Here is a 15510-nt window from a genome sequence, read left to right as displayed (position 1 = left end):
AATGGCAACGACAACGGCAATGGAAATCCGCCACCTCCCCCACCTGGTTAGAATGGAGTCAAATTCCATTATGAATCGCTCCGTAAGAACCGAACTGAAATGTTTAAGGGAGATGTTGACCCAGAGGTGGGACGAAATTGGATGAAGAAGATGGAGGACCAACTGCGTTTACTTGAAGTCCCTGAAGCACTTAAAGTGGAGGTGGCAATTCCTTTTCTGGAGGAAAAAGCAAGAAAATGGTGGGAAGCCGTTTCACCTGCTGTAGTGACCCGTACCGTGATCACCTACTAATCAGAAGCTTAAGCATGCATTTAACTTAATTAATAAATGATCAGAAATAACAGCGGAAAAATCATAAATAAATCCTCAAATAATGATACAACCAAATCGAATGAATACCAGTTAAAATCTTAATCTAAAACTCTTCTGAAAACTCCTGCTATCAAGCCCTGGTCATCGACCAACTACATCTCTCGCTCCTGATCCACCTGCAAACCTGTCCCGTCGAATGGGGTGTTCGAGATAAAAGCAGGGACGTGATCGCTAACGCCCAGTACGTAAGGTATTGAATATACAGGTCTATATGATGCATGCAACATGAACTATGAATGCTCTGGGTAACTGGGATCATATCTGGAAAATCATGCACAGTACATAGATGCCTCCAATATGTGCACGCTGCTCCGAAGATCCAGTGGGTGCCACACATACTGAACCCGATCTTGGACTATCACTGTCCTGGGTAAAACCGCACATGCTGTCCCATCGGTCCAGTGGGTGTCACACGGTACCCGATCGTATAATAACAACAACCCTAGGGCTGAGCGACCCTAGAACAACTGGCTATCTCAAAAGGATAACAGGCTCAACATGGTATGCAAATGTCGCATACAAATCATGAACAGTAACTCATGCATATCATGACAGATAATAATGCAACACATAAACATGTATATTCAGCTGGCTATCTCAGTCTGTACTTACGTACCTTAGTTCTGCTAGGCAAGCTATACCAGCTCTAAAGTCCAAGCCTATAATCCGCACTACAATGCAAAGTACTCATGCATTACCATTTTATTCTAAAAGCCTTAACTAATCTATAACATACTCCCTATTTACTATAAGGAGCCAGAGCTATACCTGCGTCCGTCGTCAGCCCGCTGATGACGACTGCCCCAAAACTTGGGCACCGCTCCGCCGCAACCCCGGAACACCTGGCCAACCTCCGGACCAAGCCTAGGAAGGCTGGAAACACCCCAAAATCCCTAGAATACACTAAAGACCGAGAGAGAAAGAGTGAATTTGTGTGAAAAATGAGGCTCTCGGATGGCCTATTTATAGGCGAAGTTTGAGTTCGGATGGTCCGAACTGCCACTTGTCCGAGCCTTTAAGACATCTGTCTCTGCTGAGTTTGGATGGTCCGAACTCGGGTTCGGAGGGCCCGAACTGGTCCGTGAGCTCCGAACTATTTTGGTCCTTCCGAAGTCATTTTTGGACCCCCGGGACCTACCCCACCATTTTCGCACGTTTCGGATCTGATTTTTCACTTATTTTCACCAAATAAGGACTCCTTAAATATGTTTTGACACTTTTAAAATTATATGTCATTTTCTAACATGTTTAAAATTACTTAATCTTGTGAAATGAAACCGGCTACTATATTATCCCCTACTTAAGATAATTTCGTCCTCGAAATACATCTTAAGTACCGATATGAACTTGAATAAGAACAACAAGTTCTTTATTCTCTCATATCATTTTACAAGACCTCACTGAATCCAAATAATCACTAGTAACATCATGGTCTCCAGACTGGGGTAACTTTCCAATAACCTGTCTGAAGTACAAAAGACTTCCAGAGCAATAATGGAAACCACCCAAATAAATCTTACAATCACTTAATAAGAAATCCAAATCATCATACTGATCATGTCCCCGATCACTATCTGTAACTCCGATAAGGCCAGTTGATACTGATCGAATCTCCTGGTTCTCCCCCAGTACCACCAGCAAAAACTATCCATCTAGAATGTACACTTTTCAAAGAATCCTTTTCAAGACTATTCTGTTAACAAAAACTAAAATATGTATCTCTGATAAAGTCAGACGATAGCGTTCATATCTCTTGGCACTAATCCAGTACCAATAACAAATTCATAAAAACATTCCTTTTGATAATTATACCCCTTGCTATAACTGTGCAAAATATCAAGACTCAGGTAGCCTCCCCCAGTAGCCTATCTGGAATAAATTTCCAAGAAAACACCGGCATAGGTCGCGCTTCCTTTCCCATCTTGAACAACCCTGCACAGTCTTCAGCACCTGGTATAATCTATCACTGAATCTATGATGAAAATCCATCATCAATAACCAATGACCCTAACACTGAGTCATCTCAGACACTAAGTCAAACCACTGGCTTTCTGAATCGATTCAGGAGAAAGCCTAGAACTGATCACCAGCACAACTCTAACCCCTTGTTATGCAAATATCTATGCATACTAAAATGCCTACGATCATCATGGTGATGGTGATGACGACCCAAAGATGCTCTCGATCATCCTGATCGCCCCAGCGTCCACCCACGCTATTATGCTACTTTCATCACCAAGTCCCGCCATCTATACGATGATCAAAAGGTTAATCCCAATTCCAACAATCTAGATCCCAAGATTAATATGCATGTTCTGATATCATAAATGTAGTGACCCGCACCGTGATCACCTGCTAATCAGAATCTTAAGCATGCATTTAACTTAATTAATAAATGATCAAAAATAACAGCGGAAAAATCATAAATAAATCCTCAAATAATGATACAACCAAATCGAATGAATACCAGTTAAAATCTTAATCTAAAACTCTTCTGAAAACTCCTGCTACCAAGCCCTGGTCATCGACCAACTACATCTCTCGCTCCTGATCCACCTGCAAACCTGCCCCGTCGAATGGGGTGTCCGAGATAAAAGCAGGGACGTGAGCGCTAACACCCAGTACGTAAGGTATTGAATATACAGGTCTATATGATGCATGCAACATGAACTCTGAATGCTCTGGGTAACTGGGATCATATCTGGAAAATCATTCTTAGTACATAGGCGCCTCCAATATGTGCATACTACTCCGAAGATCCAGTGGGTGCCACACATACTGAACCTGATCTTGGACTATCACCGTCCTGGGTAAAACCGCACACGCTGTCCCGTCGGTCCAGTGGGTGTCACACGGTACCCGATCGTATAATAACAACAACCCTAGGGTTGGGCGACCCTAGAACAACTGGCTATCTCAAAAGGATAACAGACTCAACATGGTATGCAAATGATGCATACAAATCATGAACAGTAACTCATGCATATCATGACAGATAATAATGCAACACATAATTATGCAACACATATTCAGCTGGCTATCTCAGTTTGTACTTACGTACCTTAGTTCTACTAGGCAAGCTATACCAGCTCTAAAGTCCAAGCCTATAATCCGCACTACAATGCAAAGTACTCATGCATTACCACTTTATTCTAAAAGCCTTAACTAATCTATAGCATACTCCCTATTTACTATAAGGAGCCAGAGTTATATCTGCGTCCGTCGTCAGCCCGCTGATGACGACTGCCCCAAAACTTGGGCACCGCTCTACCGCAACCCCGGATCACCTGGCCAACATCTGGACCAAGCCTATGAAGGCTGGAAACACCCCAAAACCCCTTGAATACACTAAAGACAGAGAGAGAAAGAGTGAATTTGTGTGAAAAATGAGGCTCTCGGATGGCCTATTTATAGGCGAAGTTCGGACGGTCCGAACTGCCACTTGTCCGAGCCTTTAAGACATCTGTCTCTGCTGAGTTCGGATGGTCCGAACTCGGGTTCAGAGGGCCCGAAGTGGTTCGGAGGGCTTGAACTGGTCCGTGAGCTCCGAACTGTTTTGGTCCTTACGAAGTCAGTTTTGGACCCCTGGGACCTATCCCACCATTTTCGGACGTTCCGGATCTTATTTTCCACTTATTTTCACCAAATAAGGACTCCTTAAACATGTTTTGATACTTTTAAAATTATATGTCATTTTCTAACATGTTTAAAATCACTTAATATTGTGAAATGGAACCGGGCTACTACACCTGCTATGTTAGCTGCGGGACCAGTCACATGGCAGCAATTCAGTACTGCGTTTTTGAAGCAGTACTTCCCAGCTGAGGTTCGTATACAGAAGTTGAGAGAATTTGAAAATCTCATACAAACTTCAGATATGACAGTGGTGGAGTACACTTCTAAGTTCAATGAGCTCGGGTCTTATGCCCCTACCATTATGGGAGATGATGAACTGAAGCTGCACCGTTTCAAAATGGGGTTGAACAACCGAATCCCGGCATTAGCAGTTTTTCAACCTGCCAACTTTTCAGACTTGATGGGAGCAGCTATCCGAGCTGAATCGGATATCAAACGTCGGGAAGACGACTTCAAGAACAAACGACCTCTGTCTGGTCAATCTTCTGCTATCGGGCCAACACCCAAGCGCCCGAACCAATCTGGTGGATCGTTCAGGGGAACTGCCCCTGCTCCTAATCGACTAATGATCAAACCATGTCCTACCTGCAATTTCTGACACGAAGGGGAGTGTCGTCGGAAGACTGGCGCTTGACTGTGGCAAATTGGGACACCGAATATCTTATTGTCCTAATCCTGTGAAGCCAAGGACCGGGCCGAATGGTAGTGCTACACAGACCCAACCAAAAGATACGAAGCTCAACGCCCATGTGTTTGCTATCACACAAGAAGAGGCAGATGATGCGAATGAAGTCGTGGCAGGTACCATTTTAATCAATACTAAGCCTGCATATGCTTTATTTGATTGTGGTGCCACTCATTCGTTTATATCTAAGAGATTCACTAAAAAGATAGGGCTTATCTCTGAGAAACTAACTGAACCACTGAGAGTAGCAACCCCTACTAACAAGATAATTGAGACACTAAAGATACATAGAAAATGTAAGATGTGTGTCTGTGAACAAATCTTTGATGCTGATTTGACTGAACTCAACATGGTAGAATTTGATGTCATCCTTGGGATGGATTGGTTGTCTAGAAACCTTGCAGTGGTTAGCTGTCGGGATAATAATGTTAAACTTCGTACCCCAAACCATGAAGAAATTACATTCTAAGGCAAGACCAAGACGCGAAAACCCCTCTTGTCGGCCTCTCAAGCATGGAAGGCGATAAAAGGTCGCGAAGAAGTTTACCTGGCTATGGTGAGCGAGGTAAAAGAAGAACCAGAGCTCAAACTAGAAGACCTTTCGATTGTACGAGAGTTTTCGGATGTCTTTCCGAAGGAACTACCCGGAATGGTTCCAGACCGAGAGATTGAATTTGAGATTCAGCTAGAACCTGGTGCTGCTCTGATTTCGAAAGCTTCCTACCGAATGGCACCAGCGGAACTCAAGGAATTGAAAGAGCAACTGCAAGAGTTGCTGGACAAGAAGAAAATTAGACCGAGTGCATCCCTGTGGGGAGCCCCAGTCTTATTTGTAAAGAAAAAGGATGGAAGCATGAGAATGTGTATATATTACTGATAAGTGCATTTTACTCACTTAATTTATATATGATTTGACTTGGATTTTGTGATGTATCGAGTAAATATTATGCGTATTTGTTGTTATTTTTGTGAGTTGCAAGGATTTGAAGAAAAGTAGCAAGAAGAAGCGAAAAGCTGAATTACGGGACAGCAAACTTCAGAAAACTATTGGGAATGTTACAGACATCTAAATCCGATCTGCACCGTTAAAATTAAAGTTTAGGATGTTTTAAAGTTTCTGTCCAAATTTCATCTCGATCCGACGGCTAGAACTTAAGTTATGATTTTTACAAAAATGCTGCACAGATGGTGAAATGGAAGAACAAGTAGCGCCCCAGCTCTAGTTTTCCAGCGCCCGTAAATTCATGTCCAGAGCGCCCCAGCGCCATCTTTTGAGCGCTCCAGCGCTAGAAGTCCGTCATTGAAAAATAAAATACAAAACTTGAGCGCCCCAGCACCGAATTAGCGCTCCAGCGCTGAGCAGTCTCCAAAAATATGGAAAGTCTTTAATCAAGTTTTAAAAGGGATTTTATGACTTATTCTAGAGGATACAAGGGTTTAGAGAGTTTTCAGAGCATAGAGACGGCTATTGAGAGTTTTGAAGTGCACAAGAGCTCGAGAATTTGATACGAAGACAGAAGACGGCGGCATCCGGCGACGGAGAAGCTTCATTCTAATTCGTTCTAGTTTTCCTTTAAACTCTATTTTTCTTAGTTTATGGATTGTTGGAAAAACATGCCTTATTTGATTTTGAATTGCGTTATGAACTAATTTCTTAGTCTAGAGGTAGACGGATCTTGACTGGAAACCATGATAGACATATTTTGATTTATATATTTAAATTTCTTCGCACAGTTTATTTGCGTTTTCCTGATCTTAATGCTTTCAATTTACTAGCCATAGATTGAATGATATTTTAATTAGAATCTATCACTCGAGAGAGGAGATTTTGAATACGACATAGGAAAATACATCTTTGGTGTTTATACTGTTCGAGAGGCATATAACTCCATAGAAGTCATTAGAATAATTCTTGTGCTATTTACCGGATTTAATAATTGAACTTTGATAGAGATATTGAGTTTGTTATTGAATACGAATTTTTGCTTGACACTCGAGAGAGGTAGTAGAAAATAATAGGGATTATTGGCTAATAAACTAGAAGAATTGATAATTAAACAATCATTAGAAATAAATTGTGGTGAACAGTCAAGTGAAGTCGAACCTCTAGCATTCATCGCTTATTGAATTTTTCTCTCGTGAACTCGTGGTTATTTAGTTTTGTTTCTTGCAAATTTTAGTTTTATAAAAATCAAACCATTTTCGTAGCTCTACATAGGATTAGGATTTTATTAGTTGCAAATATTTGATATAATATCATTTATTCATTCTCCGTGGGATCGACTTGGACTTAATTCCTATATTATAACTTGACATCGTGCGCTTGCGAGCGAAAAACACGCAACAAATTTTTGGCGTCGTTGCCGGGGAATTGAATTTTATTTGATTTATATTAAATTGTGCTAATTAGTCTTAATTTTGATTTAGAGCATTTTATTTTATTTTTTTGGTTCTAATTTTAAATCTTTCCTCTCTATGCAGTTTATGCGAAAAAGCCAAAGTTACGACTCACTGCTCTTTGATCCGGAAATTGAGAAAACTGCTAAAGCTTTGAGAAAAGCTAGAAGAGAAGAGTTGCAACAAATGGCTGAAGAAAGAGAAAGAGAAAGAGTTGTCAATAATGCCCCGGTGCCGATCAGAGATCACTTTCGACCGGTGATCAATACTCATTATTCTGGGATAGCTCGGCAGAACATCACGGCGAATAATTTTGAGTTGAAGCCAGCTCTAATTAATATGGTGCAGCAAAATCAGTTCAGGGGTGCAGCTACTGAAGATCCAAATCTGCATCTGCGTACTTTTATGGAGATTGCTAACACAGTGAAGATTCATGGTGTTACTGAAGACACCATCAAACTACGATTGTTCCCGTTTTCTCTTAGGTACAATGCTCGTAGTTGGTTGCAATCACTACCTCTTGGGAGTATCACTACATGGGATGATATGGCTTCTAAATTTCTGGCTAAGTATTTCCCACCTGCTAAGTCTGCTCAGTTGAAAATAGAGATCACTATATTCAAACAGCAAGATTTTGAGCAATTTTATGAAGCCTGGGAGCGGTACAAGGAGTTGCTTAGGAAGTGTCCAAACCATAATTTTCCGGACTGGGAACAGATTGAGTTATTCTACAATGGTTTGAATGGGCCAACTCGTATTTCTGTGGATGCTGCAGCTGGAGGTTCAATATTTTCTAAATTTCCTGAACAGGCTTATGAGATGCTTGAGCAAATGACTGTTAACAGTTATCAGTGGCCGAGTGAGATATCTGCAATAAGGAAGCCTGCTGGAATTCATGAGGTTGACGCATTCACTGCTTTGACTGCTCAGATGGCTACTATTTCTACACAGTTGGCTGCACTGACCAAAGGGAATCAAAGTTCTAATGAGACAACATTGCTGGCGACTACCGTAAATTCTGCTAATGAATTTGAGAGTGTGGAGCAAGCTCATTATGTGAACAACAGGAATTACAACAATTATCGAGGTAATCCTGTACCTAATCAGTATCATCCTAATTTGCGTAATCATGAGAATTTTTCCTATGCAAACAATAAGAATGTGTTGAATCCTCCACCGGAGTTCAATACTCAAAATGGTGAAGGTAAGGCATCGTTGGAAGATTTGGTGAGTAATTTTATTGCAGAATCATCCACAAGATTTAAGAGGAATGAAAATAGGCTTGATAGTATGGAGACACACTTGACCAATGTGAGCGCTTCTATGAAAAATCTTGAAACACAAATTGGTCAACTGGCGAATGCATTGAATAATCAACAGAGATGTGTGTTTCCTAGTAATACTGAGGTTAATCCAAGGGAGCAGTGCAAGGCTATCACCCTTAGAAGTGGTAAAGAACTTGGGGTTGATGACCCAAAGGAAGTAGATGATGAAGAGGTTGAAGAGATTGTGGTGGAGTCTGAAAAATCTGTTAGCAAAAATTCCAGCAATTCTGCAGTTGTGCCTGAGAAACCGCCTGTACCAGAAGCTGTTTTGCTATATCCTCTGCGGTTCAAGAAGAAAGCGTTGGATGAGAAGTTTTCTAAGTTTCTTGACATCTTCAAGAAAATTCATATTAATATTCCATTCGCTGATGCTTTGGAGCAGATGCCGCATTATGCAAAATTCTTGAAGGAGGTGATGTCTAAGAAGCGGAAGGTGGAGGAGTTCAAGACTGTCAACCTGACTGAAGAGTGCAGTGCTATCCTGCAAAAGAAGCTACCACAAAAATTAAAAGATCTAGGGAGTTTTACGATTCCTTGCATTATTGATTCTTCTAATTTTAATAAAGCACTTTGTGATTTAGGAGCTAGCATTAACTTAATGCCTTTGTCTGTTTTCAGGAGTTTGGGACTTGGAGAAGTGAAACCCACGACAATCGCATTGCAGCTAGCTGACAGATCTATCACATATCCGTTTGAAATCATTGAGGATGTACTGGTAAAAGTAGATAAATTTATTTTTCCTGCGGATTTTGTTGTGCTAGATATGGAGGAGGATGCAATATGCCATTGATTTTGGGGAGACCGTACTTGGCTACTGCTGAAGCCAAGATTGATGTGAAGAAAGGTGAGTAGGTGATCTTTAATGTTTATAAGGAGGTTAAAAATTTATCCATGGAAAAAGTGTTCATGATTGAACAATCAAAAAAGATGGAATGTTGCTGCAAAGTTGTTAGTGCTGTAGAATTGCCAAGAGAGAATGATCCGATGGTAGCAAAGAAGAAGAAGAGAAAGAAAGCAAAGATCAAGAAGATTGTTGAATATGTTTGGAGGGTGAAAGAAAAGGAAAAGACCTCCAACAAAGTGGAACCGGGCTAGAATCAGAATATAGTCGGGCTATGGACTATAAACTAAGCGCTTCTTGGGAGGCAACCCAAGCGATTTTTTTTTATTTGCTTTATTGTTTCTTTTATTTTAGTTGTTTTCCTTTTTATTATTTTTTATCATAAGAAACTAGACATCAATAATGATTTTGAATTGTGTAGGTTAAAAAGTATGGAGCTAAAAGAGTTTAGGAGCCATCCCTGATGAAGAGTTTTGAGTGATTAAGATGGTGCTGAGTACTGACGCTTGGTGCCTAAGGTATGTGTCCCTTGTTTTTAATGAATAATGTACATTGAGGACAATGCACAATTTAAGTTTGGGGGGGTGTTTAAAAATTGTGAAAATTTGAAATTTTTTATGAGTTAGTTGGAGTTGAAGGCATGATGTTGTAATTGTGTTGGCCTATGATGAAAATAAATTTTGTGTGCTGAAAAAGTTTATGTTAGCTATATTTAATCTTGAGTTCTCACATTTTTGCACGAATGCCATGATTTTCGATACTCCTAGCAATTAGAAAAAAATTATGTGGATTTGTAATGTGGATTAAAGGATTTGATTCTTAACTCTTGTGATTTTTATTTGAAACTGAGGTAGATTTTTAAGATCACAGAAGTGATTTAGGCGTTTTTTTTTCGAATCTATTGAGTTTTTTTTAGCCATTCTATATTCATGAAAAATCCAAAACAAATTGAGTAGCTAAAAAGTTCAAAGAAAAGTAATGGCAAAGAAAGTAAGGTGAGGGGAGACCTTAAAAAAAAAGGATTGAAATTCTAGTCCAAATACAAGGCATAAAGATGGAGATGTATGGAGTAGAAGAAAGCCAAGACTAATGTCTGGCAATGCAAATAAAAAATTTTTAGCTACTCATAATCCTGCACAAATTGAAAATATTCAATTCCCTTTGCTTTGCATCATGAGTCCTTGTTTACATTGATATACATATGGATGCTTATCTCCTGCTAATTATACTTGAGCCTAATGTTAACCGAAAAAGTCCTGTTGATCTGTGTGAGTAAAAGTTGAACTTGGTTGAGAGTATTTTGAAACTTAAGGGCGAAGTTAATGATTTTATGAAACTTACGAATTGCATGATTTTATCGAAAGTTAGGTGGGTAGATGAAATTGGCAAATCAGACACACACGAGAACTCTTGAGAAAATTAGCGGGCATGTGTATTGAATCTTGAAATGTAAAAATTCAGAGGTCGACTATATTGCTCATTACTGTTTTGCTCGGAACTAGCAAAAGTCTAAGTTTGGGGGGATTTGATAAGTGCATTTTATTCACTTAATTTATATATGATTTGACTTGGATTTTGTGATGTATCGAGTGAATATTATGCGTATTTGTTGTTGTTTTTGTGAGTTGCAAGGATTTGAAGAAAAGTAGCAAGAAGAAGCGGAAAGCCGAATTACGGGACAGCAAACTTCAGAAAATTACTGGGAATGTTACAGACTTCTAAATCCGATCTTCACCGTTCCAATTGAAGTTTAGTATGTTTTAAAGTTGCTGTCCAAATTTCACCTCGATCCGACGGCTAGAACTTAAGTTATGATTTTTACAAAAATGCTGCGCAGATGGTAAAATGGATGAACAAGTAGCGCCCCAGCTCTAGTTTTCCAGCGCTCCAGCGCCCGTAAATTCATGTTCAGAGCGCCCCAGCGCCGTCTTTTGAGCGCTTCAGTGCTAGACGTCCATCATTGAAAAATAAAATACAAAACTTGAGTGCCCCAGCGCCGAATTATTCGCGCTCCAGCGCTAAGCAGTCTCCAAAAATATGGAAAGTCTTTAATCGAGTTTTAAAATGGATTTTATGACTTATTCTGGAGGATACAAGGGTTTAGAGAGTTTTCAGAGCATAGAGATGGCTATTGAGAGTTTTGAAGTGTACAAGAGCTCGAGAATTTGATACGAAGACAGAAGACGGCGATATCCGGCGACGGAAAAGCTTCATTCTAATTCGTTCTAGTTTTCCTTTAAACTCTATTTTTCTTAGTTTATGGATTGTTGGAAAAACATGTCTTATTTGATTTTGAATTGCGTTATGAACTAATTTCTTAGTCTAGAGGTAGACGGATCTTGACTGGAAACCATGATTGACATATTTTGATTTATATATTTAAATTTCTTCGTACAGTTTATTTGTGTTTTCCTGATCTTAATGCTTTCAATTTACTGGCCATAGATTGAATGATATTTTAATTAGAATCTATCACTCGAAAGAGGAGATTTTGAATACGACATAGGAAAATACATCTTTGGTGTTTATACTATTCGAGAGGCATATAACTCCATAGAAGTCATTAGAATGATTCTTGTGCTATTTACCGGATTTAATAATTGAACTTTGATAGAGATATTGAGTTTGTTATTGAATACGAATTTCTGCTTGACACTCGAGAGAGGTAGTAGAAAATAATAGGGATTATTGGCTAATAAACTAGAAGAATTGATAATTAAACAATCATTAAAAATAAATTGTGGTGGACAGTCAAGTGAAATCGAACCTCTAGCATTCATCGCTTATTGAATTTTTCTCTCGTGAACTCGTGGTTATTTAGTTTTGTTTCTTGCAAATTTTAGTTTTATAAAAATCAAACCATTTTCGTAGCTCTACATAGGATTAGGATTTTATTAGTTGCAAATATTTGATATAATATCATTTATTCATTCTCCGTGGGATCGACTTGGACTTAATTCCTATATTATAACTTGACATCGTGCGCTTGCGAACGAAAAACACGCAACAATTACAGAGAGCTCGACAAGATCACAATCAAGAACAAGTATCCTCTTCCAAGGATAGATGACTTGTTTGATCAACTTAAAGGAGCTACTGTTTTCTCCAAACTAGATCTGCGGTCGGGCTATCACCAGTTGAAGGTCAAGGCAGAAGATATTCCGAAAACGGCTTTTCGAACAAGATATGGGCACTACAAATTTTTTGTAATGTCGTTTGGCTTGAAAAATGCCCCTGCGGCATTTATGGACCTCATGAACCGAGTTTTCAAATAGTTTCTTGATAGGTTCGTGGTGGTTTTTATGATGATATCCTCGTATACTCACCTAGTGAAGAGGATCATAAAGAACATCTCTGTATTACACTACAAACCTTAAGGGAGAATAAACTCTATGCCAAATTCAAGAAGTGTGAATTTTGGTTAAGAAGCGTGGCATTTTTGGGACACATTATCTCAGCAGCCAGAGTCTCGATGGATCCCAAAAAAGTTGTAGCAATAACAGACTGGCCCAGACCCAAGTCAGTGACTGAAATTCGAAGCTTCATGGGGTTGGCTGGCTATTATCGAAAATTTGTTGAAGGATTTTCCTCAATAGTTATACCTCTTACGAAACTCACCCAAAAGAACGTAAAGTTCGATTGGAACAAGGACTGTGAAAAGAGTTTCGGAGTCCTGAAGGAAAGGTTAGCATCTACACCAGTACTAGTGCTACCCGAGGAAGGAAAAATTTTGCAATTTATAGTGATGCATCAAAGGAAGGTTTGGGATGCGTGCTAATGCAAGAAAGGAGAGTGATCTCCTATGCATCTAGACAGCTGAAACCTCATGAGAAAAACTACCCCACTCATGATCTTGAGTTAGCAGCAGTATTGTTCGCACTGAAAATTTGGAGACATTACCTCTACGGTGCCAAGTGTGAAATTTTCACTGATCACCAAAGTCTCAAGTATTTATTCACGCAAAAGGAGCTGAATATGAGACAAAGAAGATGAATATAACTCTTAAAAGATTACGATCTAATCATAAGCTACCATCCAGGTAAGGCCAATAAAGTGGCTGATGCCTTGAGTCGAAAAGACATGAGCAAGAAGATTCTATCTTCATTAACGGCTCAACCGCATCTCCGAGAAACAATCAAATTGAGTCAAGAGCTAGATCCGTCGTTGGCTAAATTCAAGGAACAAATCAAGGAGGGCAAATTACTAGACTTTCAAGTGGATGATAAAGGAGTCCTATGGATGAAAGGACGTATATGGGTACCGGACGTCAATGATCTTCGGAATGAAGTCATGTCTGAAGCACACAAGTCAAAGTTCTCAGTTCATACGGGAAGTACAAAGATGTATAGAGATCTAAAAGGGAATTTTTGGTGGAAAGGAATGAAGAAGGATGTCGCATAATTCGTCTCTAAGTGTCAAGTATGCCAACAGGTTAAAGCAGAACATCAGCGACCTGGAGGGCTACTCCAACCATTAAAAATTCCGGAATGGAAATGGGAGCACATTTCCATGGATTTTGTAGTGGGACTCCCTGAATCAAAGCAGAGGCATGATGGTATTTGGATCGTAGATAGACTCACAAAATCTGCACATTTCCAACCAGTATGCATGAAGTATAGTTTGGAAAAATTAGCTATGCTATATATGGATAATATAGTACAGCTACATGGGGTTCCAGTCAGCATCTTGTCTGACAGAGATCCGAGGTTTGTATCGCGCATTTGGAAGAGCTTTCAGCAAGCTATGGGGATTAAAGTCACACTCAGTACGACTTATCACCCTCAAACTGATGGCCAAACTGAGAGGACAATCCAAACTCTTAAAGATATGTTGCGTGCATATGCCCTGGATTTCAGCAGCAATTGGAGCGAACATTTACCTTTAATTGAATTTGCTTACAACAACAGCTATCATAGCAGCATCGGGATGGCTCCGTATGAAGCATTGTATGGGAGAAAATGTCGTTCTCCTCTGTATTGGGATGAATTCGGAGAAAAGGCTGTTATCGGACCCGAAATTATTCAGGAGACAGTGGGAAAGGTTGCAATAATCAAGGAGAAACTTAAAGCTGCACAAGATCGCCAGAAAAGTTGGGCGGACTTGAAAAGAAGACCTTTGGAATTTGAAGTTGGCGAAAAAGCTTATGTCAAATTTTCACCTATGAAAGGAGTCGTGAGATTTTGCAGAGCTGGAAAATTGAACCCGAGATATATGGGACCATTTGAGATTCTCGACAAAGTAGGAACATTGGCATATCAACTAGCCTTACCACCTGCTATGTCGAGGGTTCACAATGTGTTCCATGTGTCGCAGCTAAGAAAGTATGTTCCTAACCCAAATCATATTTTGGAAGCTGAGCCACTAGTAACTGATGGTAATCTGAATGAAGAGCTGAAATATGAGGAAGTCCCTATTCGAATAGTGGATACCATGGACCAAGTCCTTAGACGAAGGACTATCCCTTACGTCAAAGTACAATGGTCAAATCACACTGAAAGAGAAGCTACTTGGGAGTTAAAAGAAATGATGCAGGAGAAGTATCCCTTTTTATTTGAAGAACAAGATGACTCAAGTTTTGAGGATGAAACTTCTCATAAGGAGGGAGGGATGTGAAACCCGGAACTTGGGCCCCAAGTATATATGCACCATCATGGAAGGATCTCCCAAGCATGGAAATTATATTCTTACCTTTTCTCAAGAAAATTTGTTGGCCGAGATCTTGGTACACAATCAACATATTTTCAGCAATTGAATCAAACAATAAAAATGCAGATTTGTTTTTCCTTCTCCAATTCACACGGAATAAGGAAAATTTCAGCCTCTTTATGTGCTACGCAAACCGTCCCTCAGTTCTTAGAATATTCACGCCCAGAGCATTTCTTTTCTCTATATTTTTCCGAAGCAAGCAAGCAATTTGAATCGAGAAAATTCTGTCAACTTTATGCCTTATTCACGTGAATAAGGGTTGCCATCTTCCTCCTAGGTTACTATGTGTAGTCAAAGGTTGGCACTTGTTTCCTTCATAGTCTCGTGGGGATAAGGATTGGGAAAGCAAATTTGACATCAAAGTTTAGGCTTGAAAGGTACGTCAGAGTTTGTCCTCTTCCTTTGCCAAGGTTTCGAATACTTAGTATAGTTACTAAGTATCACTAATCTGTCGGTTTGTTCTTAATTTCTTAGATTAGTGGCTTAGGGATTTGGAAAGAATTATTGCTCAGGTTCTCGAAATTTCCGAAAATTCAAATCTGAATTTT

At 39.6% G+C, this 15510-nt stretch overlaps 2 protein-coding genes and 1 non-coding gene across 3 annotated transcripts; 2 read left to right on the top strand and 1 right to left on the bottom strand.

The window, feature by feature from the left end:
• Positions 1–4126: 4126 nt before the first annotated feature.
• On the top strand, positions 4127–5162 carry LOC140890082 (uncharacterized). Its single transcript, XM_073297839.1, has 2 exons — positions 4127–4539; positions 4631–5162. The coding sequence occupies exons 1-2, from the start codon at positions 4127–4129 to the stop codon at positions 5160–5162; spliced, it is 945 nt and encodes a 314-aa protein (XP_073153940.1).
• Positions 5163–5246: 84 nt separating this feature from the next.
• LOC140890081 (uncharacterized) lies at positions 5247–14869 on the top strand. The gene is made up of 8 exons (XM_073297837.1): positions 5247–5556; positions 7515–7575; positions 7936–7990; positions 8042–8101; positions 8249–8715; positions 9177–9259; positions 13296–13576; positions 13688–14869. The coding sequence occupies exons 1-8, from the start codon at positions 5247–5249 to the stop codon at positions 14867–14869; spliced, it is 2499 nt and encodes an 832-aa protein (XP_073153938.1).
• Positions 7686–7791, bottom strand: LOC140894010 (small nucleolar RNA R71). The gene has a single exon (XR_012153566.1). It is a non-coding gene; the product is annotated as a small nucleolar RNA R71 (small nucleolar RNA).
• Positions 14870–15510: the final 641 nt, after the last annotated feature.

The sequence above is a fragment of the Henckelia pumila genome, chromosome 3 (assembly GCF_033568475.1).
Source record: "Henckelia pumila isolate YLH828 chromosome 3, ASM3356847v2, whole genome shotgun sequence".
NCBI lineage: Eukaryota > Viridiplantae > Streptophyta > Magnoliopsida > Lamiales > Gesneriaceae > Henckelia > Henckelia pumila.
Note: the sequence above shows the minus strand (reverse complement) of the source record. Positions and strands in the feature narration are given on the sequence as shown.